The sequence below is a fragment of the Euprymna scolopes genome, chromosome 3 (genome assembly GCF_053919585.1).
Source record: "Euprymna scolopes isolate OS-2025 chromosome 3, ASM5391958v1, whole genome shotgun sequence".
In the NCBI taxonomy this organism is placed as follows: domain Eukaryota; kingdom Metazoa; phylum Mollusca; class Cephalopoda; order Sepiida; family Sepiolidae; genus Euprymna; species Euprymna scolopes.
In genome coordinates, this window is record NC_136484.1 from 149,972,535 (window position 1) to 149,998,451 (window position 25,917).

At 31.2% G+C, this 25,917-nt stretch overlaps 1 protein-coding gene across 7 annotated transcripts in view; it reads right to left on the minus strand.

The window, feature by feature from the left end:
• Positions 1–25,917, minus strand: part of LOC145259789 (dual specificity protein phosphatase CDC14A-like) — a 331,110-nt gene that overhangs the window by 20,396 nt on the left and 284,797 nt on the right. For 2 of the 7 annotated variants that reach the window (XM_080117565.1, XM_080117556.1), the window contains one exon: positions 15,125–15,689. The exons of the other annotated variants lie outside the window; for them this stretch is intronic. In XM_080117565.1, coding sequence (XP_079973691.1) covers positions 15,266–15,689 — 424 coding nt within the window. In that variant the 3' untranslated portion in view covers positions 15,125–15,265. Of the gene's footprint in view, positions 1–15,124; positions 15,690–25,917 lie in introns of those variants that run through there. 7 annotated transcript variants of the gene reach the window in all.

Consider the following 25,917-nt stretch of genomic DNA (forward strand, 5'->3'; position numbering starts at 1 on the left):
AGTTTTGCCCTCCTTGGTTTTTATTTTTTAATCAAGGTATATTACACATATTTTTTGTCAAAGAAACATTGGTACTCATGCAGTATAAGTCTATGCTTTTGGCATAATTATCTGAGCAATTTATGCAAAACATTGGAAGGTGCTGAACGAAAGTTTTGTGACCTTTTTTTCCTTGCACAAATGCAGGTCAATTTTTTTTCTGTCTGTACAAAGCTAATTCAATGAAAAATTAATTGAAAAATGAAAACTATTCTTGAATAATTACTGGGCAATTTTTACAAAACTTGAAGGAAATTAATATTTAAATCAAGAAAAAAAAAACATTCATTGTAAGGTAAGTTTCAAGAATAAATTTTCATCTGTTGAATAACAAACAATTGATATCAAACAAAAATTTTTTTAATTTTTTGTTTGATTTTTTCTTCTCTTTATGTTTTTTTTTTGTTCAAATCAAGCTAAATATTTAGATTTTTTTATATATATAATAAACCAATGATAACAAACGAATGTTTTTTATATTAAAGTTAAAGTGCTCAGAATTTCGGCTCTTTCCAAAGTTTTCCATAAACCATTGGGACAATCCCAATGATAGCAAGGTTCTTATACTGCAGAAGTACTGAAACATTAAATATAACGTTTTTATAGAATGACAAGTTCTTTTGAAGTAATGTCAAGCATCATTTTTTTTAATGCTTCTAGAGTTAATGTTAACAGATTTCAAAATGTTCAACATAAAAAAAAAAACATGATGAAACATTTGTGCAGAGTTGCGTCAATGTTTCATATGTGAATCATGTGCTTTTGGATTTTGATGTCTTTATAAGGACTACAAGATAATTATGGGTGCAAGCAGCAATCGTGTGCTGAGAAAGAAAACATGCAAAATGTTTAGTTAAAAAAGGGATCAAAGGAAAAACAAATGTGAAAACATTAATTGAAAAAAAGGATTCAATAACAATTATGCATATTACAAAAATACTTGCTATCAACCCCTTCCCCCGCCTTTTTCTTTCTCACTTATGCCTGTCAGTAAGAATTCTACCGAGTGATGTGAATTTAATTAAAAACATTTTTTAATTAAATTATCAATTTAAAAAGAAATGAAATCACTTTAATTAATTACTATTATATTAATAAAAAATTAACAAAACAATAGCACATATATACACAAATTAGGACAATAAAATTAGAAATGAATAACATCAAAGAGTAATTCATAATGAATTGTTTAAAAAAACTCTTAAAAATATTTATGTGAATCAGGCATTCAAATGACTGTTTTTAGATTATTTGTCTCTACTATCTCTAGAGTATTTAAAAACATGTTTTATTGTTAAGTTAAATAACAGTAACACATTTTAATAATGATATAGGAGTGATGAATGCAAAAAAAATTTCACATTTATCCATTTAGCTGAATATTTTCCAACAATAAAAAAATGTATTACATATAGCATGTGTGTATCTATATATAAAAAAAAACATGTTTTAAACATCAGACCCAAATAGCATTTCAACTGACAAATCAAACTTTGTTTCACATAGCAGTTATAGAAATAACTCATATTTTAGTTCACAAACATGTAAAGAGTTGTCTCCCTTACAAATTTTTTTTCTCAGCAAAAGTTTAAAACCTGTGCAAGTTACAAAAGAAAATGATTTCACTATATCCCAGACAATAGGTGAGATATTCTAACCGTTCTATAATACAATGGAACCGTATTTAAAAAAAAAAAAAAATCTTGGGGTCAACCACCAGACTCCTACCAGGCACTACCGGGTAAAGTAATGAGATTAAATGAAAGGATCCAAACATATTTGATGCATACATATGTTTTGTAGAAATGTGAGAAGAATATTTGTATAGAATTTATGTTTAAAAGAAGTTTTCCACATTGTTGCTTATTATTTTAGCAGATCAAAAAAATTTGTCATCTTTTGAGACATCAGTTTGTTCTTGGCAATTAATTTGTTCTTAGTATTGCAAGCAGTTCATGTCATTTTCAACTGTGTTCCATACTTAATAGTCTATGAGATTGCAATGAAATAAATTGAGGCACCAGATGCTGGGATTGGTGAAGAGATGGAAGTTCACCTCCAAATTTGGCTGGAAGTGTGATACTGCTGGAATATATATGGCCGTTCTGTAGCCATCCTCTCCACTCAGTGCTTGACAATAGTGGATAGCAACTAAATGCAAGGCAGCACAATGTGGCTTCGCTGGAAACACATTTAAAGATTATTACAATTTCCAGGAACTTGGTCTTTGTGATACATGGGATTTTTTGAGAACTGTAAGTTAGCTACCTGTTGTCCTGTGCACTGTGCAAAATTGTTCATCCTCAAATACATGTTTGACTTTATTTCAAATATGCATACAGGGGGGAGGCAATGCACATTTGAACAAGTCAAACATATTCGATGAAGGAACATTTCTCAAAATATCATACAATACGGAATTTCCATCTTACCATATTGATGCAAGTACCTAATACAAGAACAAAATAAATATAAAAAAATACATATATATATTCATCAAAGGTGAATCTGAATAGCTTATTCTATTATTTTATGTCTTAATTTTAAGCTTGTGTTTATTCGTCATACCTCTGCATTGTATTGCTTCTATAAATTTTCTTTATATACACATTAGACAATGCTTTTAGCAAACTATATTAATCTTTTATATTTTCTATATTTCAGAATTATTTCTTCCATCCCTATAACTACACAAAAAATGAAAAGACATAAATTGATGACTATAATGACTGAATATATAATAGAAATTTAAAAATAGAACTAGTTTTTAAAAATTGTTATATCTTTCCTTTATTAAATTTGCAAAAAGTTAAATGCTTAAAAATGGAAAGACACACCGATAACATTAGAACATCTGAATTTATTTGGCAAGCATAGAATACCGTTGTTGGTAATCCTAGAAGATCCATGGGGTAAATTGCAAAGAAACACTCTTATATTTACATATTTTGTCCCATAAACAAGAAAATAATACTAGGAGACTTGTCAGAGATACCCCTATAAGAAAAGTGAGATACAAATTTAAACATATAGTACAAATAATAGAGGGCCTGAAAGTTATCCAGGAAAGAGGGGGAAGAACTTGGTAAATAGTGTTTATGCAGTATGAGTCACATATAAAATCACATTTCATAATTCGTCCATATACTTATGCATTAAACAAAAATAAGCATCCTCACCAAAAAGCAGCAAAAATTATTGAGTAAAAGTTGCATAAAAAGTGAAAATAAATTTTCATATTTTGTTGATCTGCTATTTATAAAAACAGAAATAGCTGCAAAGCAGGGGGAGATAAGTCAATCTGTCGTTTAACCAAGTAATAATGAATAGTAGCTTGGCAAAATATACAAATAGATTTTTATTTTTAATTAAACTTCTATTCAATAATTGTTACTAATTTTCGGTGAGGATACTTATTTTTGCCTCATATGTAAGTATATTAAAGAATTTGTAATTGGAATGCAACTTTTTTTATGTGCTCCATACTGCATAAACATTCCTGAAATCAGCCAGGACATTTTTAGAAACAAAGTCTTGGCTAGCCAATCTAAATTAAGAAAACCTTGTTGCTATTGCAGAAAAAAAAGGTCTTACACATGTAAAGAAAAAATTAGTGACATTAGAGTAAGACTAAGAGCAGGGCCAGCAGAGAACACGTGTCGGTAGCCAATAGAAAAAAATAATACACCTAACTTTACAGCCAACTTGTGTTGACAAAGTCCAGAAAGATATATCTACCTTCACAAAAAAATAGGTTCAACAATTTATTAACCAAAATTATACCAAAAATTTTAAAGTTGTCAAAACAAGTGACAACATGAAGAAATTACAGATAAAGTTCTGTCAAATGTGAATAAAAATTCCATAGATATTTCTGCATCTTGTGACAAAATCATGATTTTCCTTCCCAAATTCAAAATCATATCAGCCAAATTATGTATTTCAAAGATTCCTGGGTTATTTCATGCTAAATGAAAAGAATCAGATACATCCTAAGATGGAATGCTGCTGCTGCTACATTTGGGGAGGTGCTGCTTAGAGAACTGTTCATTGCTTAGACAACATTTAAAATCGATTTCAAAATCTAGTGGAGAGGAAGGATGGTCTCTTCCGTTCTTTACAATCCATTTCTCACAGAAGAAATGGTGTTAATATCTCTCCACTATCATTATTTCAATGGAATGTTCTCAACTGAGCTCCAATCTCTGATTTCTCCTTTTAAAAACATTCATAGCAAGAACTTGCTTTGTTACCACAATAAAAATAACTTTTTTTCTTCCTCCCCATGTGCCTAGGATCAGGCGAAAAAAAATTTCATGAACAAAGATGCTTCACAAGGGATTCACTTTGTGGAATACATTACCACGGAATTGCTTTTCTGCAGATTACAACATAGTCATATTAAAATTTAATGTCAATAGATGGTTGTCCTATACGGTCCACAAGTAATCAAACTTAATTCATTCCAGTAATCATCCCTAATCCTCTCATAATATTCTTCATCTATCAAGTAGCTATCATTCCATCTTAGTAACACATCATCAAGAGGCCTTTAGCCTTGATAGGTAGTAGCTTAGACATACAAAAATCCTAACCAAGGATTATTCTACTCATTCTCCAAATAATATTGCATGAGGGAAAGTGGCAAGATACATGTAAAAAAAATGTTTCTGAATTTTTTTAGATGAAGATTGATTATTCATATCATTTGGATTCTTTGGACTACTGTTTGCATCTTGTTATTTGCACAACATTTTAACTGATGTAACCTCTGACTTTTTTCAAGTATATCTTGCCAAACTCGACAAGAACCCATGGCATAGTGGATAAAGTATTTAGTAAAATTCAGTTCTAAGTTCTGGAGGTTGAAGGTTCAATCCTCAGTGTGAATGACACACAAAATACAATAGCAATTTAGGACTTCTACCCAGTCATGGCTGACTGAATGAGAGCATGCTACCTTTGTAGATTAAATAAAATGTTCCATTCAAAATTCTGTGCTGCAGATTACTTAGTTTGACAAGATATCTATCAGTACAAAAACTCTGATCTTTCTTCTAGAATGGTTTTCAGCCTTGAGAAATGGTGACAAAAAAATCTCCTGTGACTTTATTATTAAACACAAAAGCTGCTAGTTGACCCATATCTGTAGTGAAATTGTGGGTTCATACTTTCTCCAACAGTAGTTGTGCATAATTGAAGAAAAAGAACAAGGATCAAATTGGGAAATTAAAAAAATAAATAACAAGAATCAATAATCTGGATTATTTGGACTACTGTTCTCATCTTGGATGTTATCCTCACAATGTTTCGGTTGATTTAATTTCTGATATTCTTAGGTGCATCTGGTCAAACTCAAAAATCTGCATGGAATTTTTCTTATAGAAATCGCTCCAGACAAGGCGTGAAGCCACTTGATATAAGGAGCTAAAAGGATACTACTTCAAGATAAAAAACTAGCCAACAATAAATATTATATGGATAGATTTCAACCCAAGAAACAGCATTTCTTCCTCCTTTGTCAGAAACATTGCTCATGAAATATGTGGGATTCTAAAACTAAACTCTTTATTTATAATTTATGGAGGTAGTTTGCTCTCACACTCTCAGCCATAACTGGGTAGAAGTCTCAAGTAATTCATAATTGTATACTTCATATTGCCTGGATTGAGAACTGAACCATCCATCACCAAAAGACTGTAATTTAGAACTGATTATTACTCTACACATATCTGTTGCACCATCTGTCTTTATAAGATATAAGTGCTAAATAATAATCAATTCTAAGTGATAGTCTTTTGGAGGTTGAAGGTTCAATCCTTGGTGTGGGTGATACTAAAAATATAATTGCAAATTACTTCAGACTTCTAACGTCATGGCTGACAGAACTAGAGCAAGCTACCCCCGTGGATTAAATAAAAGTGTTTGTTCAAAATTCTGTACAGATACCAGAGTTCAACATACTGATTCCAGAATTCATCAAAACACACCTAAAGATGGTCAAAAGTTACACTGGATGAAACATTGTTGGAATAACACTCAAGATGAGAACAGCAGTAAGAATAATCCAAATGATACGTTAAAAAAAAAAAATTACTGATTTTAAAATAAAACAAAGAAAATCAAACGATGTAACATGAAAAGCAAACAAGTAATGTAAAATTGTTGTTTAGTTTAAAAGCAATTAAAAAAACTTTTTTTTTTATGTAACTCGGGATTTGTTTTCCATTAAAAATTTTTTAAAACAGAATTCATTGTTTCCATGCAAATCAGGTGATAACATTAACATGGGTTTAATAAGCAAAGCAACTAAAGAAATCAGTAAAAGTTAAAAATTGTTTTTTTGAAAAAAGATTTTTAGCTGAGACCTCAACATTCACAATTGTCAAAATAAAAAAAAACACTTCAAAATTTACAATTTGAATTATTTTTATTAAATTTTTTTTTAATATAATAGAGCAAAAGTCTATTAATAAATAAATAAAAAACATTACAAAGTTATAAGATATTTTCTATATAATTCAATTGCAAAAGATTTGTTTATCGTATATTTTTAAAAAAATTATAAACTAAAACAGCAAGATTTTAGTTTATCTGTTAAAATAAAACAGTTTTCAAATAAAACAAAGTTGAAACATCTTTAACCCTTTCCACAATGAAGATTCCCAGGTGCAAATTACTCCTTGTTTTGAGAACAAAGTGCTCAACTGAGCTCAAATCTTTCTGTAAAACATTTGCAGGAAGAACTAGTTACAACCACAGCAATGAACTTCACTTTCTTTCTCTTTATCAAAAACCAAACGGAACTTCCATGAACAAAGTTTTTTCCTAGAATATACCATCTGTGGAGCAAGATATCACATCTGCTTCTCAAACAGACTACAGCATGGTCATCTACAAGTCTAATGTGACCAAATACTTGTTGAGTCATCTTCTTGGAAAATTAAGTCTTCTTAAGTAAGCTTTTGACCAGTCCATCCACTGTTTCCAATCTTGTAGTTAAGGTAATAATCATCCAACCAACAATCCTTTTAATCCTTATCCTTGAGTTGACCCAAGCCTTTATAAGCAGTGATCCATCAATACAAAAAAGAGTCATGAAATTAAGTATAATAGCTTTGATTTTATTAAATTAATAAATAATTTGGTTGAAGGCTATATAATATTATGCCTATTCCTTCCTTAGTCAGTCCATATGTAATGCTTTAAAAAAAAAGCCAAATAAAATTTTTGAAAGCCAGACTGCTTCTAAAAGGCAACAGCCACAAAATTTGACTTTAAAAAGGCCAACCTGGCAACCCTGGAAATGAATATGAGAGTGGCCTCTCTTTTATGTAGCCTCATTTTCACTTGCACTATTTTTTTTTTTTTTTTTTCTTATATATCAACATGCCATTTGTACCCGTGCCATTGTTTGGGCCCCTATGCCAGTAAGTAATGATTAAGTTAGCTAGTGTGAATTTTGATAAGAGTCACATTAGTATATGTCAGGATAACCCGGATCTGTAAAACAGAACCATTCTCAGACAGGTGACAGAGCAAGAGCAGAAGTCAAACACGCTAGAAAAATAGGTATCAAACAATATGAGGATATGATATAAGTCATGTTTTTAAGCGAGAGAAATAAAGGGTTTTCAAATCAGTCTCTCACAAGAAATGATATGAATGAGGACACATCCAAACAATTTAGAAACCGATAATCTAAGTTGAATGTTGCTGAGGCCTATGTCCATTACGTCGCCCATTTCCTAAGAATAAGTTAGTAAACTGAGAAGGAGATAACCTGTCTCCACTCTATCATTATTTTCATGGCAAGTGCTCAACTAAACTCCAATCTATGGTCTCCCCCTTGCAAAACTTTCAGAAAAAACATTCAACTAGCTACAACCACTATATACAATTCCCCCCCCTCTCTGTCTGTGCCTAAATCTAAACACAAATTCCATGAACAAAGCTTCTTTCCCAGAATTGCCCACCTGTGGAACATTGTTCTGCTGGCCTGCTTCCCAGTTGAATACAACATAGTAGCCTTCATATCCAATGTAAACAAGTTCTTGTTGAGCCGTCCTCATAAATAATCAAATTTTACCCAATTTACACCATTAACGATTACTACACTAACACCTTACATTCATTAACCCTTATCCTCATGTGGCCTTTGGGCCTTGATAAATGGCGACTCCCAAGTAAAAAAAAAAAGGATAATTATTTGATCATTAGTCTCTCCATAAGTAAATTCTCTTCAATAAAACCTTGAAGAAAGCAACAGTCTTGTGTTTTTCATACATGAGTAGTTTATTTGAGATAATCAGCAACAATAAGATGACACAGCCACATATAAAACGGCCATCATGAAATGACGATGAGCAGAAATGATTAGAAAAAAAAAGAGATCAGTATAAACATCATATGTATAAGAAGACATTTGATTTAATTGGCTTCTTTATCGCTCGTGGGTCACAACATAACACCATTTTTCCAGTGCAATTGTTACCTAAATTTGTTATGAATTTTAATTTGACTGATAATTTAAAATCAATAAATATTTACTATTTTATAATTAGATTCAGCAACAGAAAATGAAGATTTAAACAACAAAAAATCACAAGAATCGTTTTCTGAGAACTGGAAATTAATCTAAAATTGTTCTGATTCCAATACTCCAAGAAGTTTTGATCTTTCCAATTCACGATTCCGATTAATCAGTCTAACAATTAGCCAAAATTGATCCTTCTCAAAAGATTTATCTGCAAACATGTGAGAATGACTTTTAAATGAGTTTCGTCATATATTTCTGGTTGTTTTAACATTCGAAAGTGAGAAGTAACAATGTTATGAGAACTGAAACTTTTTTTTTTAATCAATATCTAAAACATTCAGAAGAATCTTTATAAGTTCTCAGTGAAAAAAAATATGTTTGGGTATGTTGCAGTATAAACAACAAAACGAAAAAGTGACCCAAGCACAAATATATAACAAATAAATGTTACCAAAGGCAAGATAAGATAATCTTCTACCTACCTTTACAATTGTTTTTTGTGTTTTAATTTATTTCAAAGTGTTTAATTACTTTTGAAACACAAGTAGAGCAGAATCTTCTGCAGCGAAGAAGATGGGCTCTCTCTACCATGCTAGAAAGCTACTTACGCCTAAAAGTATCCTGTACCTCTATAAGGCCACCATTTGCCCATGTATGGAGTACTGTTGTCACATTTGGGCTGGTTCATCTGCTACTTGTCTCACTCTTGGACAGGGTTCAAAAGAGAGTCGCCAACCTAATAGGTCCTGAACTGCTGCCTATACTACAAGTACTTTAATGGTGAATGCTCTGATGAAATACAAGCACTTGTACTCCCTCGATGTAAATACCCCCAACAAACCTGACAAGCAGCTAAATCCCACCCCTTCACAGTAGAGATCCCTAGGTGTAAGAAAGCCTTCACTCCAATAGTTTCTTCCTCAGAACTGCTAGACTTTGGAACTCCCTTCTGCGATTCTGCTTTCCTAACTGTACTGACATGCAGAAGTTCAAGTGTAATGCGAACAGACATCTTACTACTGATCTCCCTTCTTAATATCCCTACAACTTATGTCCCCGATAGTAGCCCCCTACTTCAAAGTTGCACTGTGCCTTGTTTGGGGTGGAAAATGAATTTAAAAAAAAAAAAAAAAAAGAATAAAACGAAAACAAGAAAAAATGGCTGACATGAGACAGTATTCTGGAAAGTCTCGATAATCACTCAAAAATCGAAAATTAAACAAAATATTGGTAATAAATGTCACCATGAAATTTATTGGATGGGTTTCTACTAGTAGATCAATAGACTATAACATTCAATGAACCACTGTTAATCTGCATGTTACATTTGGTTGAAATCATCAGTACTATTTGCATTTATAGCAGGTAAATAGAGACAAAGCATTTTGTTAGATACACCTAAAAAAAGAGTTATTTCCCTTTGACTGAAGAAGCGACAGTGATCACTCGGGGGGGGGGGGCAGAATCAGCCATGACAGTTTGAGAGATAAAAAAAAATGGGCCTTGCAAAACAAATTTTAAAATCATCTCGCATTCAGAAACTTCCACATTACCATTTAATCTGTAAGTTATTAAATAAATGTGTTAAATATTATAGTTCCTCTGCTGATGATTCTTGAGGGGGTTATTGAACTGATAACATGTATCATCAGACATAACACATTTCTTTGAATATATATAATAAGATAGCCATTCATGAAGTATTGGTGCCACATCTCGGCTGATGCACCAACTACTAGTTTCTCCCATTTGGACAGAGGCCAAAAACAAAGAGTCTCTGACCTAACATCCAAGCTCCATCAGTACAATACTGCATTCCTGTGTTTGTTTTTCAAGTACTTACACGGAATGCACTTTGACGAATTTAATGCACTTGTACCTGTTACTGTAAGTACCTCCAATCAAGCTGACTAGCAGTAAAATTACAACAGAGGTACCCCCTATACTGGAAAACTTTCTGCTCAAATAGCTTCTTTCCTTAGATATTTTTGCCTTTTTGAATTCTCTCCGATTTCCAGACTGTACCAACATGTAAATAAACATCTTGCTGCACAACTCCCCACTTGGGTTTTCTAAAAGAGGAAGTTTCATAGGATTCTGAAATTCACAAGTGGTCCTCAGTCGCATCGCATGGTCAGGGGAGATGACGTAAAGTTTTTGCAGTTGTTGCAGGGAGGTGTTGACATTCTCCTACATACAGTGCCTGGTATTCCAAAATGGTTACCCATCTAGTACTGACTATTGCTGATCTAATGAGAACTGGTGTGTCAATGTGATTATGCTGTATATAAGATGTTCACTATAAAACTGGCCCCTAATCACAGTAGTCCTTGGCCCCTAATCACAGTAGTCCTTTGTACCTCCGCTTTGCTTGGGGTGGATAAAATAAAAGAGAAAATGTCAATAAAAATTTTAAGTTTATAAACTTGACACTTCTCAACACACTCAATAAAATTCATCTCACACATCATTATTTCGTTCCTAATGTAGTAATCGCTAGATGTTACATTTCTCATGTTTTCCTAACACCTTTTCTCCTCCACTGATGAAAAGCATTAGGCTTCAAAATACCTAGATATAAAGAGCATATATATCGTGTACTTCTAATTGATGTAATTTCCCTACTGAATGAACAATGAAATTTACATGTATTAGTATATATCTTTATATTGTCATTTTTTTCCCTTCTGTATACAAGCTCCACCTCAGTTGTTGAGCTTTGTATTATCCTGATAAGACTCCTTTTAAAGAATTTCTCTAATTCTTTTTGGCTCTTCCCATATACAAATCCATATTTATTTATACAAACATGTATAAGTTTCATTACACTGGCATGACAATGTTTCAATCTGTAGTCATTAATAACTAAGATCTCTTCAGGTGAAAAGGTTTTAAAATCAGATCACATGACTTTTAGTTTTAATCTAAATGTTTTCCATTTTCTTTCTTTATTTTTCTTTTTCAATATGACCACCTAAATGAAAAGACAACCTTTTCGCCTGAATAGATCTTAGTTAATAATTACAGATCGAAACATTGTTATGTCAGTGCAGTGAAGCTTGTGCATGTCTGTACAAATAAATATTAATATAAATAGCTCTATTAATTATTGAGCACTATTATATAAACCCAGTGGATATTCTCTGGACTTTTATCCTACGAATACAGCCTTAACCTGGACTATATATCATATTCATTAGTTTATCTAAAACACCAGAATTAATATATTTATCGCTGAACTTCCTCCACATAAAAAAAACAAAACTTAACCTAAATATGAAATCAGTAGTTTCTTAATAAATGTTTTCTCAAATATATCAGAAACTTTATCTTATAACTTTTATTGAAACAAACATTTTTCGCTACACATGTGCATACGTGTATCAGCAACAACATTATTTAAAGCCAGTTATTTTCTGTCATATAAACACTGTAATTTCATTGGGTTAACATCCATGAATTAACACCCATACAAACACTGTGTTATAATGACATAAGAAATAAAATTAATACAGTAACATCAATTCAGCATTTCAAACAAAACATTTTAGGGAAAAGTAGATTGTTTGAAGTATCGCTGGCAAACAAGTATATACATGCATAAAAAGGCTGTTAGCAATGTAGAATACTGGGATGCTGAAGTGACGTGACATATAAAGAAAAACAGACAAATAGACTAAGGCTGGCCTGAGTTTGTATTCTCTGTGCCATGTTTACGCCATACTTTTGTTTCTTTTTTCTTTTTGAAAAAGAGAGGGACATCTCAAAATTATCAAAGACATGTACCATCCAGGTTATATTAACAAATCCACATTTACTGATATATATGTGAAAGATTTTGAAAAATAAATAGATATTTGAAGAGTTATAATCTTTTTTTATGGAAATCGCCTGAGACAAGGCCTGAAGCCATTTAGTGTAAGGAGCTAACAAGAACGAAAGCTGATTATTGCAAAGACAGGAGATGCATATTACCTTAGTCTTGAAAAGACCAAGGCTGTAGGTAGAAGTAAAACAGTGAGCAGGAACAGAGTTCCAGAATGTTGCAGTTGTTGGAAAGAAGCTACTGAAATAGGAAGCTGTATTACAATGACATTAAAACAACAAATTGATGGAGACCACTGGACCAATGAGACAAACAAACTGGAGCAAAGGAAGCAGGAAATAGATCAGACAATTTTAACGAACACATGTCATAATAGTATTTATAGAAAAGACTGAGACTAGCAACATCAAAACATCTAACTATAACCTTTATCTGTTTTTGCTCATTCGTCATGTCACTTGACAACCTAGTATTCTAAACTGATACCAGCTTTCTTACACACTCACATAAAATAGTTCAGATCAAAAAAAAAAAAATACACGATTAAGCTAAGGATTCAGTTTTAAGTTCAAAGAAGATTACTAATTATGATAAAAGGTTCTTGAAGAAGGCTGGAGAGTAAATCTGTCAAAACGTTGTGAAAATAACAAGCAAGATGAAGAAAGCAGTTTGAAACATGTAAATAATGTTCACTTTGTTTTCTCTTGCATGATCAGATGAAAAAATAACAGGATATTAACAATTACTTACACCTGACACTATCCTGTATGTCTATAAAATCACTATTCACTTATGCAAAGAGTATTGTGGCCACACATTATACAGCATAATCATGTTAACACACCAATTCCTGTAAAATCACCAAAGTTAAGCAATGTTGAACCTGATCAGCACTAAAATGGGTGACCATTTGGAAATTCCAGGTGCTGTATGTGCTCTCTGCTTCTCGGTATCGTTTTCAGTCAGTCTTGGGCCTCTCCTTGCCACTGGACCCAAGTAGTATAGATTCAGGAGAGGTGTGGTTGGAGATTGTGCAACCCTTCAACTCTCCAGAAACAGCTTATGAGAGTCAAGCCCCTTACAGAAAAAAATCATGACTAAGAACTGTGTATATGAAATCCGGTGTAAATGTGGAAAACTATACAAAGGTGAAACGTGTCATCCACTGAAAGCATGGTTAGAAGAACATCGAAAAGCCGTAGTACATGGAGAGACTGAAAAATCAGATATAGCTGACCATATCTGGAAGGAAAAAGGGAAACCATCTACCATCATGGGACGAAGTAAACATCATAAACAGAGAAGAACGGTGGAAAGTAAGATGACTGAAAGAAGCAGCACAAATGTTGGGGAATAACAAACTACTAAGTAGACCTAGTATAGAATTTTATACGATATGGGAACCATTAAGTATAAACAATAAATAATATATACAAGTTATAAGTAAAAACATTAATATATAAGCATATAGATATATGGTTATATATAGTAATTAGTAATAGTCATATTAACAATTAGAAATAAAAATATGCTTAAGGCTCCTAAAATTCATACTAGAATTGTCTGCAAGGACCTGTGGCGCAATGGTTAGAGTACTTGGAAAAATCAATTGTAAATATGATATTCTCCTGAAGGTTCAATCCTCAGTGTAGGCGACTGAAAAATACAATTGTGAATTACTTTGGACCTCTATCCAGTTTTGGCTGATGGAACAAGAGCATGCTACTTCTGTGAAGTAAATAAAGGATTCCACTCGAAATTCTGTCCAAATTCCCGAGTTTGACAAGATACACCTGAAGAAGGTCAGAGGTTATATTGACTAAAACGTTGTGAAAATCACACTCAAGATGAGAACAATAGTCTGATTAATCCAAATAATACGAATATCAATCCTCATTCAAAAAATTTTCAAACATAAAACAGTTTATTAGTAAAAATTATAGATGAAAAGTCTTTAGTAGTCCAAAATGGTACACTTTATCAATAAATATATTAAGAGTTAAATGAAAATATTTTTTCAGAAAATATTTCCCAAAAATTAAAATGAAAAAAAAAAAAAAATGTATTTCTGAAAAGTTATTTTCACTTGAGAAGTTTCCCCAAAAATTGTTTTTTTCAAGCGGTTTTCTCTGGGAGAGAAAGTTCATGGGAATATCAAGTTCACAATGAACTCCAGTTGCATATATATCTCGGTCAGCAAAAATGATGACATTAGGTGTTTGCAGTTCTTGCAGAGAAGTGTCAACATCTTTCTACATACAACGCCTGGTATTCACAAATAGTCACCCATCTGGTACTAACCAGGCTCAACATTGCTTAACTTTAGTGATCTAATAAGAACCAATGTGTGTGTGTGTGCATTGTTTTGACTTCTAAAACTTACAAATTTAAATTTACACAACACTTATATCAAGGAACACTCTCTAATTCATTTTATATTGTTAATCTCTATAGAATTGTTTTCATCCATTTATTTCTTAATATTAGTATCTCACCATTCAAACACCTTCACAACAATACTAAAATATACAAAGAATTGATACAGATAAAAGAAACTCTGTGACAATATGAGTAATTATGCACCTCAGAATATGGAAAGGGTTACAGAAGATATTAAACATCCAAGGAAAAAACAAATGGAGGTCTCGACTGTTAAAATCATAAATTTCTTGGCTACCTGAAAAATTATCTGTAATCTTCAGAATTGGTTACGTCCAATATTTTGGGATGTTTTTCCTTTTTTTTTTTCTTTGGTACTTTGATCTGCATTTACAAGCCAAGTGTATATCGCTGTGGTCCAGTTTTAGACGATGATAATAAATATGTGATTTTAAAAATTGTTTCAGGAAGGGAAGTGACTTTTAATGAAGATTCAGTGCAGAGTATAACTTGGTTTTAAGATACTCTTTGAGGGGTCTGCGAGGAGTCGGAAGAAATCGATATGGATGGTTCCTGATTGTCTTAAATATAACATTATACCATGTTTGAAAGTATGACTTCTTTGATAATTTCTTTGGATTTTGCGAGGTGTTTGCTGAATCAGCTTTCTTTTCTATTTCTTCTGATTTGTTAATTTTATAAGATTCCGAGGATTTAGAAACAGGCATTCCACAGATGGAATGCGACATACGAAGAGGAGAAGAAGAAGGAGGAGGATGAAGTAGAAGTGGTTCCAGTTTAGCTTCCAATTGTGCTAAAGTCTGGTGTATATGTTCCGCAGTTTCTTCCAAACGTTCAATTTGCGTGCAAAATTCTTTTTCAGACATCAAATTCTCATTGTTGGGCCTAAAACAGGTGAGATATGGACATTCTCAATTGGTTTCATAATGAAAGGATGAAGCCAACATTAACAACAAACTTATGACTAGTTTTTTTTTTCTTTTTCACTTCATATTTTAAATATTTTCCAAAACATTAGATACATCAAGCTGATTTGAAAACACAGAATAACAAATATATTTTTTTTTATTGATGATATATTTTATAATGTAAATAAAGACAATATGGCTGCATGGTCAAGAAAATCCCCCACATGCAACATTTACAGCAGAATTTGAACTGATCCACAAATTTTTGTATATCTTATAATTTTACTTCAATTTGAAAATATATTTTTGATTTAACAACAGCACGATTTATTATTATTATTATTATTATTATTATATATCACGTTTCTATAGGATATTACCAAAGTCATATTTGGATAGGACATTACTTATAGTTATATTAGTATAAGATATTACCTCAATTAAAGACATCACTACAGTCATATACAAATATGACTGTGGTGATGTCCTTAATTTAGGTAATAGGACGTCACCAAAATCATACAAAAATGTCATAAAATAAAACCTCATTAACAAAATAGATGGTAAAAATGCTGAAATCATTTTGCGACAATTAAAATATTTTCTTATATTTTCAACTAATGATTTTAACTGAATCAACCAAAATATTTAAATTAAAAGACAGATTTTTGTACTGTCAGCAATACCATTTGGCATTAAAATTGATAGCATTTAACTTGCTATCAAAGTTTTGATAAAATATTGTAATTAGTCTTATAAATATAAAGACAGAAGATGATTTAGATGTTAGGCAACAGAAAAATACATTTTTTCTGAACGACCATCTTTTACTAAATTTATTTGAAGAATCATTTATTCTTAGAAATATTATAAAAAACTAATACTAACTATCTTATTACCATTTTTACTTAAAAATAATTAAAAAGCCTATGTAATTAAAAAAATTAAGAACCAAATTGTTTTGATGAAATCAATTTTGTGATAAAATGTTAGTCAAAGCTATGAATAAAACAATTTCCAAAAATAGTTTCTGTTTCAAATAGATATGTAATGTAAATTGTTGAAATTTGGTTATACATTATAGGATATATATATATATATATATATATATATATATATATATATATATATGGGGATGGAATTTCTTTTCCCCAAACAAATGCACCAGGTTTATCATGTACATCGAATGGAAATCACATCTGACGAGTTGATGAGAAAGAAAATTTCTCAGAAAACATAAACGCATAGAAGTGCCATCCTATTAAAGAAACGGCTGTAATGATGAAATAAACAAAAGTGATAGAAAAGAAAAAATGTAAGTCTTTGAATTTCAACAAAATTTTGTACTATATATATATATATGTTAAAAGTCCATGTATGCTTCTAGGAAAGTGATTTAGAGGTTATGAGGGTTTTTTGAAGCATGAAAAACGATATTACTTTTTGTATTTAATATTTTGATTGTTATTTTTTTTTATATTTCAAGCAGACCTCCGCTCTTGGTCACAAAAAAGTATTGAAAAGAAAAAGAAAACTGTTGAAAGCTTTCAATGGTTTTCTTTTTCTTTTTGATACTTTTTTGTGACCAAGAGTGGAGGTCTGCTTGAAATATAAAAAAATAACAATAAAAATATCAAATACAAAAAGTAACATTGTTTTTCATGCTTCAAAAAAATGCTCATAACCCCCCCCCTCTCTCTATATATATAATTTCAAAGTAAATGTTATCTTTTTATAGAACCGATTGAGATGATAAAAAGCTTATGAGATATACTAGATAGAACAATTAACAGACAAGAAAATTGAGGGTGAAAAAAATTGAATAGATTACACTATTTATCAAATATTCAAACAAGGAATCAAAATAGAGAATAATCTTTAACCCATGATTTTCAAAAAATGTCAAAATAATATTTAACCCATGATTTTCAAAAATATCTAAAAAATCAAATCCATATTTGATGAATTAATAATTATTGTAACTTATTCAATTTTTATTTTCCTCGTCAATCTTTTTGTTAATTATGGAAAGAATGAATTCAACGTAACTAGTTAGCCATTCTCATTATAAATTTATTTCACCTTTACCAGGTTGGTGAGAATCATCAGATATGGCTAGGCCAGTAGTGATTTGTGTGTATGTGCATATATATATATATATATGAATGAATAAATAAATAGTGCAACAATTCATTTATGCATTGCAATAATTTTCTGTTTTCCTGATGCATTAATTCAAATTTGTGTTAATGATAACAGATTTTAAAAGACATATCAAAACTATTGACTGCTTTAAAGTTTGTGTAACTCTTATATGGCAAATAAACAATATATATTGAAAGCTCACCAAAAAATAAAGAGTAATAATGCATTCACTGCAATAACTTTTGTGAACAAATATTTATAAATTCCAGAAACGTTTTTGTAAATTCTATAAACGGATCTTGTATCATGAAAGTGTCAAAGTCATAACTCCTGCATGTGTGTCGTATTTAGATTTCAAGAATACATTTAGTAAAATGAAAGCATTATTTTTAAAGTGAAACGATGAGCTGTAAGAAAATATAAAAAAACATCTGATAAAAAATAATAAAGAAACAATTTGTACACATGTCAAAAGATACATGCACAAACTTCATATTGAACAAGTTGTAATTTGGCAAAAACGACAAGATATAGTCTTTCAGTTTACACATATACAAATGATACACAGCAGAGAAAATGTTAAAAATAAATGACATACTACAAAAGAAAATATGAACAAAAAAATAGAAATAATACAATTTTAAAAATGTAAGCTGACTTAAAAGAACATGTTTAGCCAAGGAAATTCAACGGGTCAACAAAATATTAAAACTTGAAGAAAAAACATAAATGGGTTTTGGAAATAAAAGAAAATAAAGCAAAGAGAAAATAGAAGACTTTTTATTGATTAGTTGAATGATGAATATGAAATGATGAAACATGTAACTACATATGAAAACAATAAACACTTTTAGAGGAGCATAGAAGGCTATCACAATGTGAGAAATGGAAATATATCAGTATTTAAAATTAAGACAAATACAAAGTGATTTTTTATTTTTTAACAGTCCACACAAGTTTTAGGAAATTTGAAATACCTGCTATTTGATGAAGAGTGATGAAAAGGTGCAGAGACCTTGCAGGGGGGGGGTCAGAGAAAATTCAGACAACCCAAGATAACTTAGATGCTAACCATCAACTAGGATCTTAGGCAGTGGAGTTTGAATAAGATCAATAATATTAAAAACCGCCAAACCTAGAAACTGAGATCACAGACTACCTAGAAAACTTTAGGTCCTTGACCGTGGGCAATAAGACTATAAAATGGATAAGGAGTAGAAGGAGTTTGATATTCTGTCTAGATTCCTGAGTTCGACATAAAGATTCCTAATTTTGACTAGACAATTCAGCAGCTTGAAAAGATGCACTTGAAAAAAGTCTGAGATCATATCGTTTGAAACATTGTGAACATCACAACCAACATGAGAATAATTGTCGGAATAATCTAAATAATCTAAGATAAATTATATTCATCCAAATATAATTAGCACCAAACAAGTATAGAACCATGCCTAAAAGATTGGATTCCTTAATATTCTATAGAAACAGAATCATTGGCCAATTGCTAATCTAAAAATCTACTTCTTGAAATCAAAAGTTGATTAAAAAAAACTAGCATTATTTTAAGCTTTTATTCTCGTTTAGTTTTTCTGAATCACAAAAAAAGTTAACATCATTTTATATCTTTCAAGCTAAGTCACACGTTTTCTTTTTCCTCCTATGATGCGTGGAGCTGATGCACGGGTTAGATTGAGTAAATACATGGAAATTCCACCTTCAATAACCAGTAGATGGTTACAACTGTCAACCTAAGAAAGAGTCTATCAGACATGTGTACACACTGTGATGATGTATAAAAGTGAAACTTGGCCAGTGAGAGTTGAGGATATATGTTGCATGAAGAGGAATGATATGAGAATGATACGATGGATATGTAATGCGAGTCTTAAAGATAGGTCAAGTTCTGATTACTTCAAAGAAAGATTAAATCTGGACAGTATAGGGAGTGTGTACATAACAGGAGACTTTGATGGTATAGCTACATTGAAAGAATAGCTGAGAGTACTCGAGTTAGTAGACAGAACAGTTATGATAGCTGGTCCAATTCATAGGAGAAAGCCAAAGAAAACACAAGATAAAATGGGCTTTAGAAGAAGACGGATAAATAAAGACCTGACCTGAGATAGGTTAGTTTAGAAATTTTTTAAAGCTGTCCAACACATGCAAAATGGATGTTAAACTGAATATGATGATAAAGCAGAATGAAAATGACAAAGTGACATTTCTTTTCATAAACTGCATTTATGAAACAATAATTTTATCCTGTCCAGTCTTACATTGCTGCACATATAATAATACATGTAGTAGAATGGGACTTAGTAATGACTAGCATGACTACCCGACATTGCCCAGGGCCAAAGTGTAATTTCTAGTGTAAAGTCTATTTTTGTTAAAATTTCTTTCTGTCTACCTCTCTCTATCCGTCTTTCTATCTTTCTCTCCACAACCTCCTCTTTCTCCTTTGTCCAACCCATTCCTCTCTAGCTGTACACACACACAACTCTTTTTCATATAACAGATTCCTCAAGTAATCAGTTAGCATTTTCTTTTCTAATAAGTACAACCGACCCCCCTTGAGGAATCCTGGCTCAGTTGATCCCAGAAAATATATTAAATTATTGTTATAACAATTTTTTAAAAGATTCCTTTCTCTTCTTTCTGAAGATAAGGTACACCTTGAAAATTTAAGAACTTAACACCACAATACTATCATGGTTCAACAGATTATGTTGGTAAATAGATAATTTATAATTGGAAATTATTAGTATCTTTCAATCTTGTCATTATTCACCTTGTCAAGACAGTGTTTTTTTCTACAAGACTGCATTGTCATAGCCATCAAACACAACTCCTTACACACTACACACAATGCTTCAAGTAAACTATAACATGTTCTTCTGAAATTACTATAATTTGTAGATATTTTTTTTACTTACAAGGAACAATCGATGCAAAATATGCATAAGTTTTAACTCCTCATTTACATCCAGTTGGATGATATTCTTACATAAAATTCTGGGAAATGTTAGATCAGGGTTTCCCAACAATGGTTCCACAGAACACTGGAGTTCCTTAAAGGCTTGCCAAGAGGTCATTTAATTTTTGGTGAATATATTTTTGTTTGTATTATTTTGATTGTTATTGCCTCTTCAATAAATTATTTCAATTATTTTTTGAATTGTGAACTGGAAAAAAAATTCAATTATTTTGTGTTTGGACTAATTGTCAGTAAAATGTATCAACTTTTTTCTTTTTCAAAATTGTCAATAGATTTAAGAACGGCTATTTTATACTTTTAATCTAAACAAGCTATCAAAAAAAAAAAAAGAAAAAAAAAGATATTGCTTCCATTATGAAAGATAAATAAATAAGAGTAAAATATTTTATTATGTCAGGGTTCCTTGGGACATCACTATTATTAGAATGGTTCCATGAAGGTAAAAAGGTTGGGAAACACTATGTTAGATAATCCAGAAAAGAACTAAAACTGCAGATGGATCAAATGAATCTTAGGCACACCAAATGAGCACTGACTGAAATGATACATTTTGCCGTAAAACTTTCTTTTTTTACACTTGGTTGAATTATAAAGAAATCAATACACACATTTATAACTTAGCATCGCAGATTTTTATGCAATTTTTTTTTAAATATTTGTTTGCCTCATTTGTTTATATTTTTCTGAAATAAAAAATTCTGTAAATAAAAAATATGCATTTAAAAAAATATATTTATACTAATAACCATTTTGTAAATAAAATTTCGTTTCAATTAAAAATGTGCATACAAAACATACTTGTAAACAAAATTATGTATTTTTTAGTAAAACTTTTTGTAAATAAAATCTTTTTCTTAAATCTAAGAAATCAAAGTGATAAATGTGTGTATTGTTTTGTTTATAATCAAACCGGCAGTAAAAGTTAAAAAAAAAAAAAAGGTGCTTCTATAGTTTTAGTCACAATTGAAAATCGCATTACAAGTAAAAACACTGATGTACTCACGTGTCAGGCAATAATAAGTAAAATAACCAAAAATTTGAAAAAATAAAGATTAATTGTAAGAAAAAAAAATAATTTTATTGAAAATTACACTTTTATCATATTATGTCATTCATTTTTACTTGCTTAAATGAAAGAATGACTTATCTCCCCTGCTTTACTGGAACTTCCGGTACTTCCACTGTTATTAATGGCAGATTGAAAAATATGATAAGACCGATGTTCATTTTGTATAAAAATTTCTAAGCGATATTCTGTGTGATCATTTTTTCTAACTTTTGGTGAGGATTACACAAGTATATCGAAGTGGGTATTTACTTTCTTCCCACCACAGGAAGATCTGACACAAGGTCAGAAAGTGGAGAGAGTAGAGACAGCACCCTTAAAGGAGGAGAGCTCTGGTCTTTTAAAAAGTGCCTAGGCAGTCCTGTCAGTATTCCTGGGTAAAGGTGCATCAGGCAATAAGCAATAAACTTACTTCACTGGAAAGATAGACAACGACCTGAGAGAGAAGACATCCTAGGACTACCCAAAACCACACCTTAGCTTGAGAGAGGCAAGATTATTCTCTATTAAAAAATAACCAAGACTCTGGCATGAATATAACCAACTCAAGCTATGTCATCAAAGTGTTTTTACTTGCAATGAGATTTTCAATTGTGGGTATTACTAAAGAAGAAAAAAAAATATCAGTGTTATGGCAAAATATGTCCTTTGGGTTAATCTTCATTCTGAGGTGCCTAAAATCCATTTGATCCCTGCAGACAAATAATCAAGATCTTGGAAGGAGGGGAGGTGCAAGAACACCAAAATTTACATGAAAGAAAAATTAGTCAAACCTCTAATTATTTTGAACTTTAGAGAGCTACCTGGCATTGCTCAGGGCCAAACAAACAAACAAACAAAAAAATTGGAAGAGGTTAAAAAGTGTGTGTAACATTTATATTAAAATTTTTATCACTATCTCTCAATCAGTCGATCACCTTTTCCTTGTTCCCTGTTTTTCCACATCCGTCTTTCTACATCTCTTTCACATCCACTAAGCCCATTCCTCTCTTGCTTTAATGTATTGAAAATAATAATAATGAAAGTCATTCACATTTCCTTTATATATATATATAAAAAAAAAAAAAAAAACTGACCTGAACCCCCTCCCCCAATGAAATATGGCCCAGTTGACTTACAAAGAATAAATTAGTTTTTCTAAATTTGAGATATTATTAATCCAACACAACTCCGATCAAGAATATACCAACTTTGTGGGTGTTTGTTTTGTAGTCTTACTTTTAGCTAGGCATACACACATATGTACAAAAACAGATGCCCTTTATATAATAGACTAGCAGGGGTACCCGGTGTTGTCCGGGTGTTTGAAGTGTGTATGTGTGGGGTTAAGCAAAAAAAAAAAAAAAAAAAAAAACGATGTTAAAACTTCTTAATAAAATCAGAAAAACAAAACCGTGAATGTGATGAAAAAAAAAAAAAAAAAAAAAAAACGAAAAAATGGCATATCGGGAAAAAAAAGAAAAATTTTAACATCGTTCGCTTCCATCATGTTCGACGTCTTTTTATTTTTAAGAAGTTTTAACATAGTTTTTTTTTTTATATAATATTCAAACAGGGTTATTATGTTCGATCCCCCCCACACACACACACACCTCCAAACACCCGGGCAACGATGGGTACCCCCGCTAACGTGGGTGCCCGGTGTTGCCCGAGTGTTTGAAAAAAAAAAAAAAAAAGTTTTGGGGAGGGAGGTAGGCTCAAACCTGAATCCTTGAGGGGAAAGCAAAAAAAAAAAAAAAGGCGTGATGACTTACCTCGATGCTATGAAGGTAGGGGAATGAGAATGGATGAAATTTAATGATTACTAAGTGAATTGACAGGTGCGTAAGTTGTTGGGGGAAAACCAGGCCTCCATAAAAAAAGGGGAGTGCCCAAAATGAATAGCAATTGTCTGGTATGACGGTTTTCACTGCATTAATCAAAGCTGATTTGCTTTCTGAATGTCTCTGGCGTGAAAGCTGAGGAACACGCATCGTTTCAATTTAGTTTCACTTTATTTATACTAAAAAGCCAAACAAACACGTGACACAGCAAAATAGTGTGAATTTTATAAAAGTCAATCAAAATAAATCTAGACACGACGTGCATTCACAAATCATAGATATTATTATCTAGGGGGTATATAAACAGTTCAAAGACATAGTAACTCCCCCCCCCCCAAGAACCCTGGTGAGAAAAGCCTTTCTTGGACATACAAAAATGCACGCGCCGCATTTGCCTTTTATATATATAGATGGAACATGTTAACAATCAATAACTTAAAGCAATATATCTCTAAACCACTACATATTGGTTTATACAATATAGACATAGTTAAACCTTCTAACCCAAACATACAACAACAAAAAAGAAATAACACCAAACAGATAAATAATAGTAATACAGATTAAATAAGTGAAATAACTGGAAAGAAAATGCAGCAGTTAAAAACATATTTGACACTTGACCTTACCGGAAGTATTTTTGGTTTTCATTTTTGGAAGAGTGATAATTTTTTTTCTAATCAAACTTTTCTAGTAATTCAAAACAAGTTCAACAAAGAAATACAAAAAAAAAAAAAAAAAAGAAAACATTATTTACTGAAACATTTATGGAGTTAATTTTAATTGTAAAAAAAAAAAAAATGCAGCAGTTAAATAGAAATATTTTTTTATTTTAAATATATTTAATAAAATATAATATCCATTTCCGGTATTTTTTTTTTTTTTAATTTAACAGCAATACTTTAAATAAATTACTTTTTAAAATTTACAAATAAAATGTTACATTCTATATTTCAAAATAATTATTTTAAAATCATTTTTGAAATGCATAAATAAACATAACATTCAGTTTAGAATATCACAAAATGGATGAAATGTATTTTTTTTATAGAATATTTTTTGAAAAAGATAAATGAGAAGTTAGAAACCCTTATAAAGAAAACAGCCAAAATCTAGAGACAAGAGATGAGACTAGCTGCACCGACGGAAGGAAGGCAAGTTTCAAAAGCAAACCACCGAATAACTCACATACCAGCTTCATTAACTCACACAAATCTGTGCACACACACATACTATATACACACACTGCCAAACATTCACATACATATATTCATTACACACACACACATATTATTCACTCTATGAACATATACAGTTGAGACTACTACTCACTCATCTTTATTTACCAAACATGTGTTTGCTCTGCTAACATTTTTACTAATTGAAAGTAACTTTTATATTCTTATCTGTTGCATAAAATGTTTTGTTATAAAATTTCATTTTTATCAATTTTTGCATTTACAAAACTGTTTATGCTTAAGGTAGCACTTGCTACCTAGGATCCCTTTTATTCTCTTAATATTTCATTTTATTTCCATTTTTATATGCATGCCCATATATATATATATATATATATGCACACTTCATTTTCTTCCTTCACTAAAACACAACTTTTATACCTCAGTTCATATAAATGTTGGTATGGTTCTTGGCTATACTCAAACATGCTTTCATAGTCCCAACAAGACCAGGATACACATCTTAAAAATTTTCAAGAAGGCCGAGGATGGTTTGACTTAAAATTCACATCATTGACACTCCTATTTTGCTGAAAACATTGACCACCTAGAAACCATTAAAAGACACACAACCAAGCAAATATCCCCGATTAGACATTTACCTTACTCTGAACACCTTTTTTTTTTTTTTACATGGGAGTCACCACTTATCAAGGCCCTAAGGCCACTTGAGGATGAGTGTAAAGTGGTCGGTGAGACAATAGCATAATAGTCCATAGTGGTGAAAATTGATTATTTAAGAGGGACAGATAAACAAAAACTTGATACCATACATCACTTTATTAAGACAAATTAGGACTCCATTAATAATGTTGTATTCCACATAAAAAATGTGGTACAAAACTACAAGAATTGAATCCAGAAACGGCATAATACAGTTATACTAAATAGGGAAAGATGAAACAGTCTATTAGATCGCGCTAATCAAATAAGGC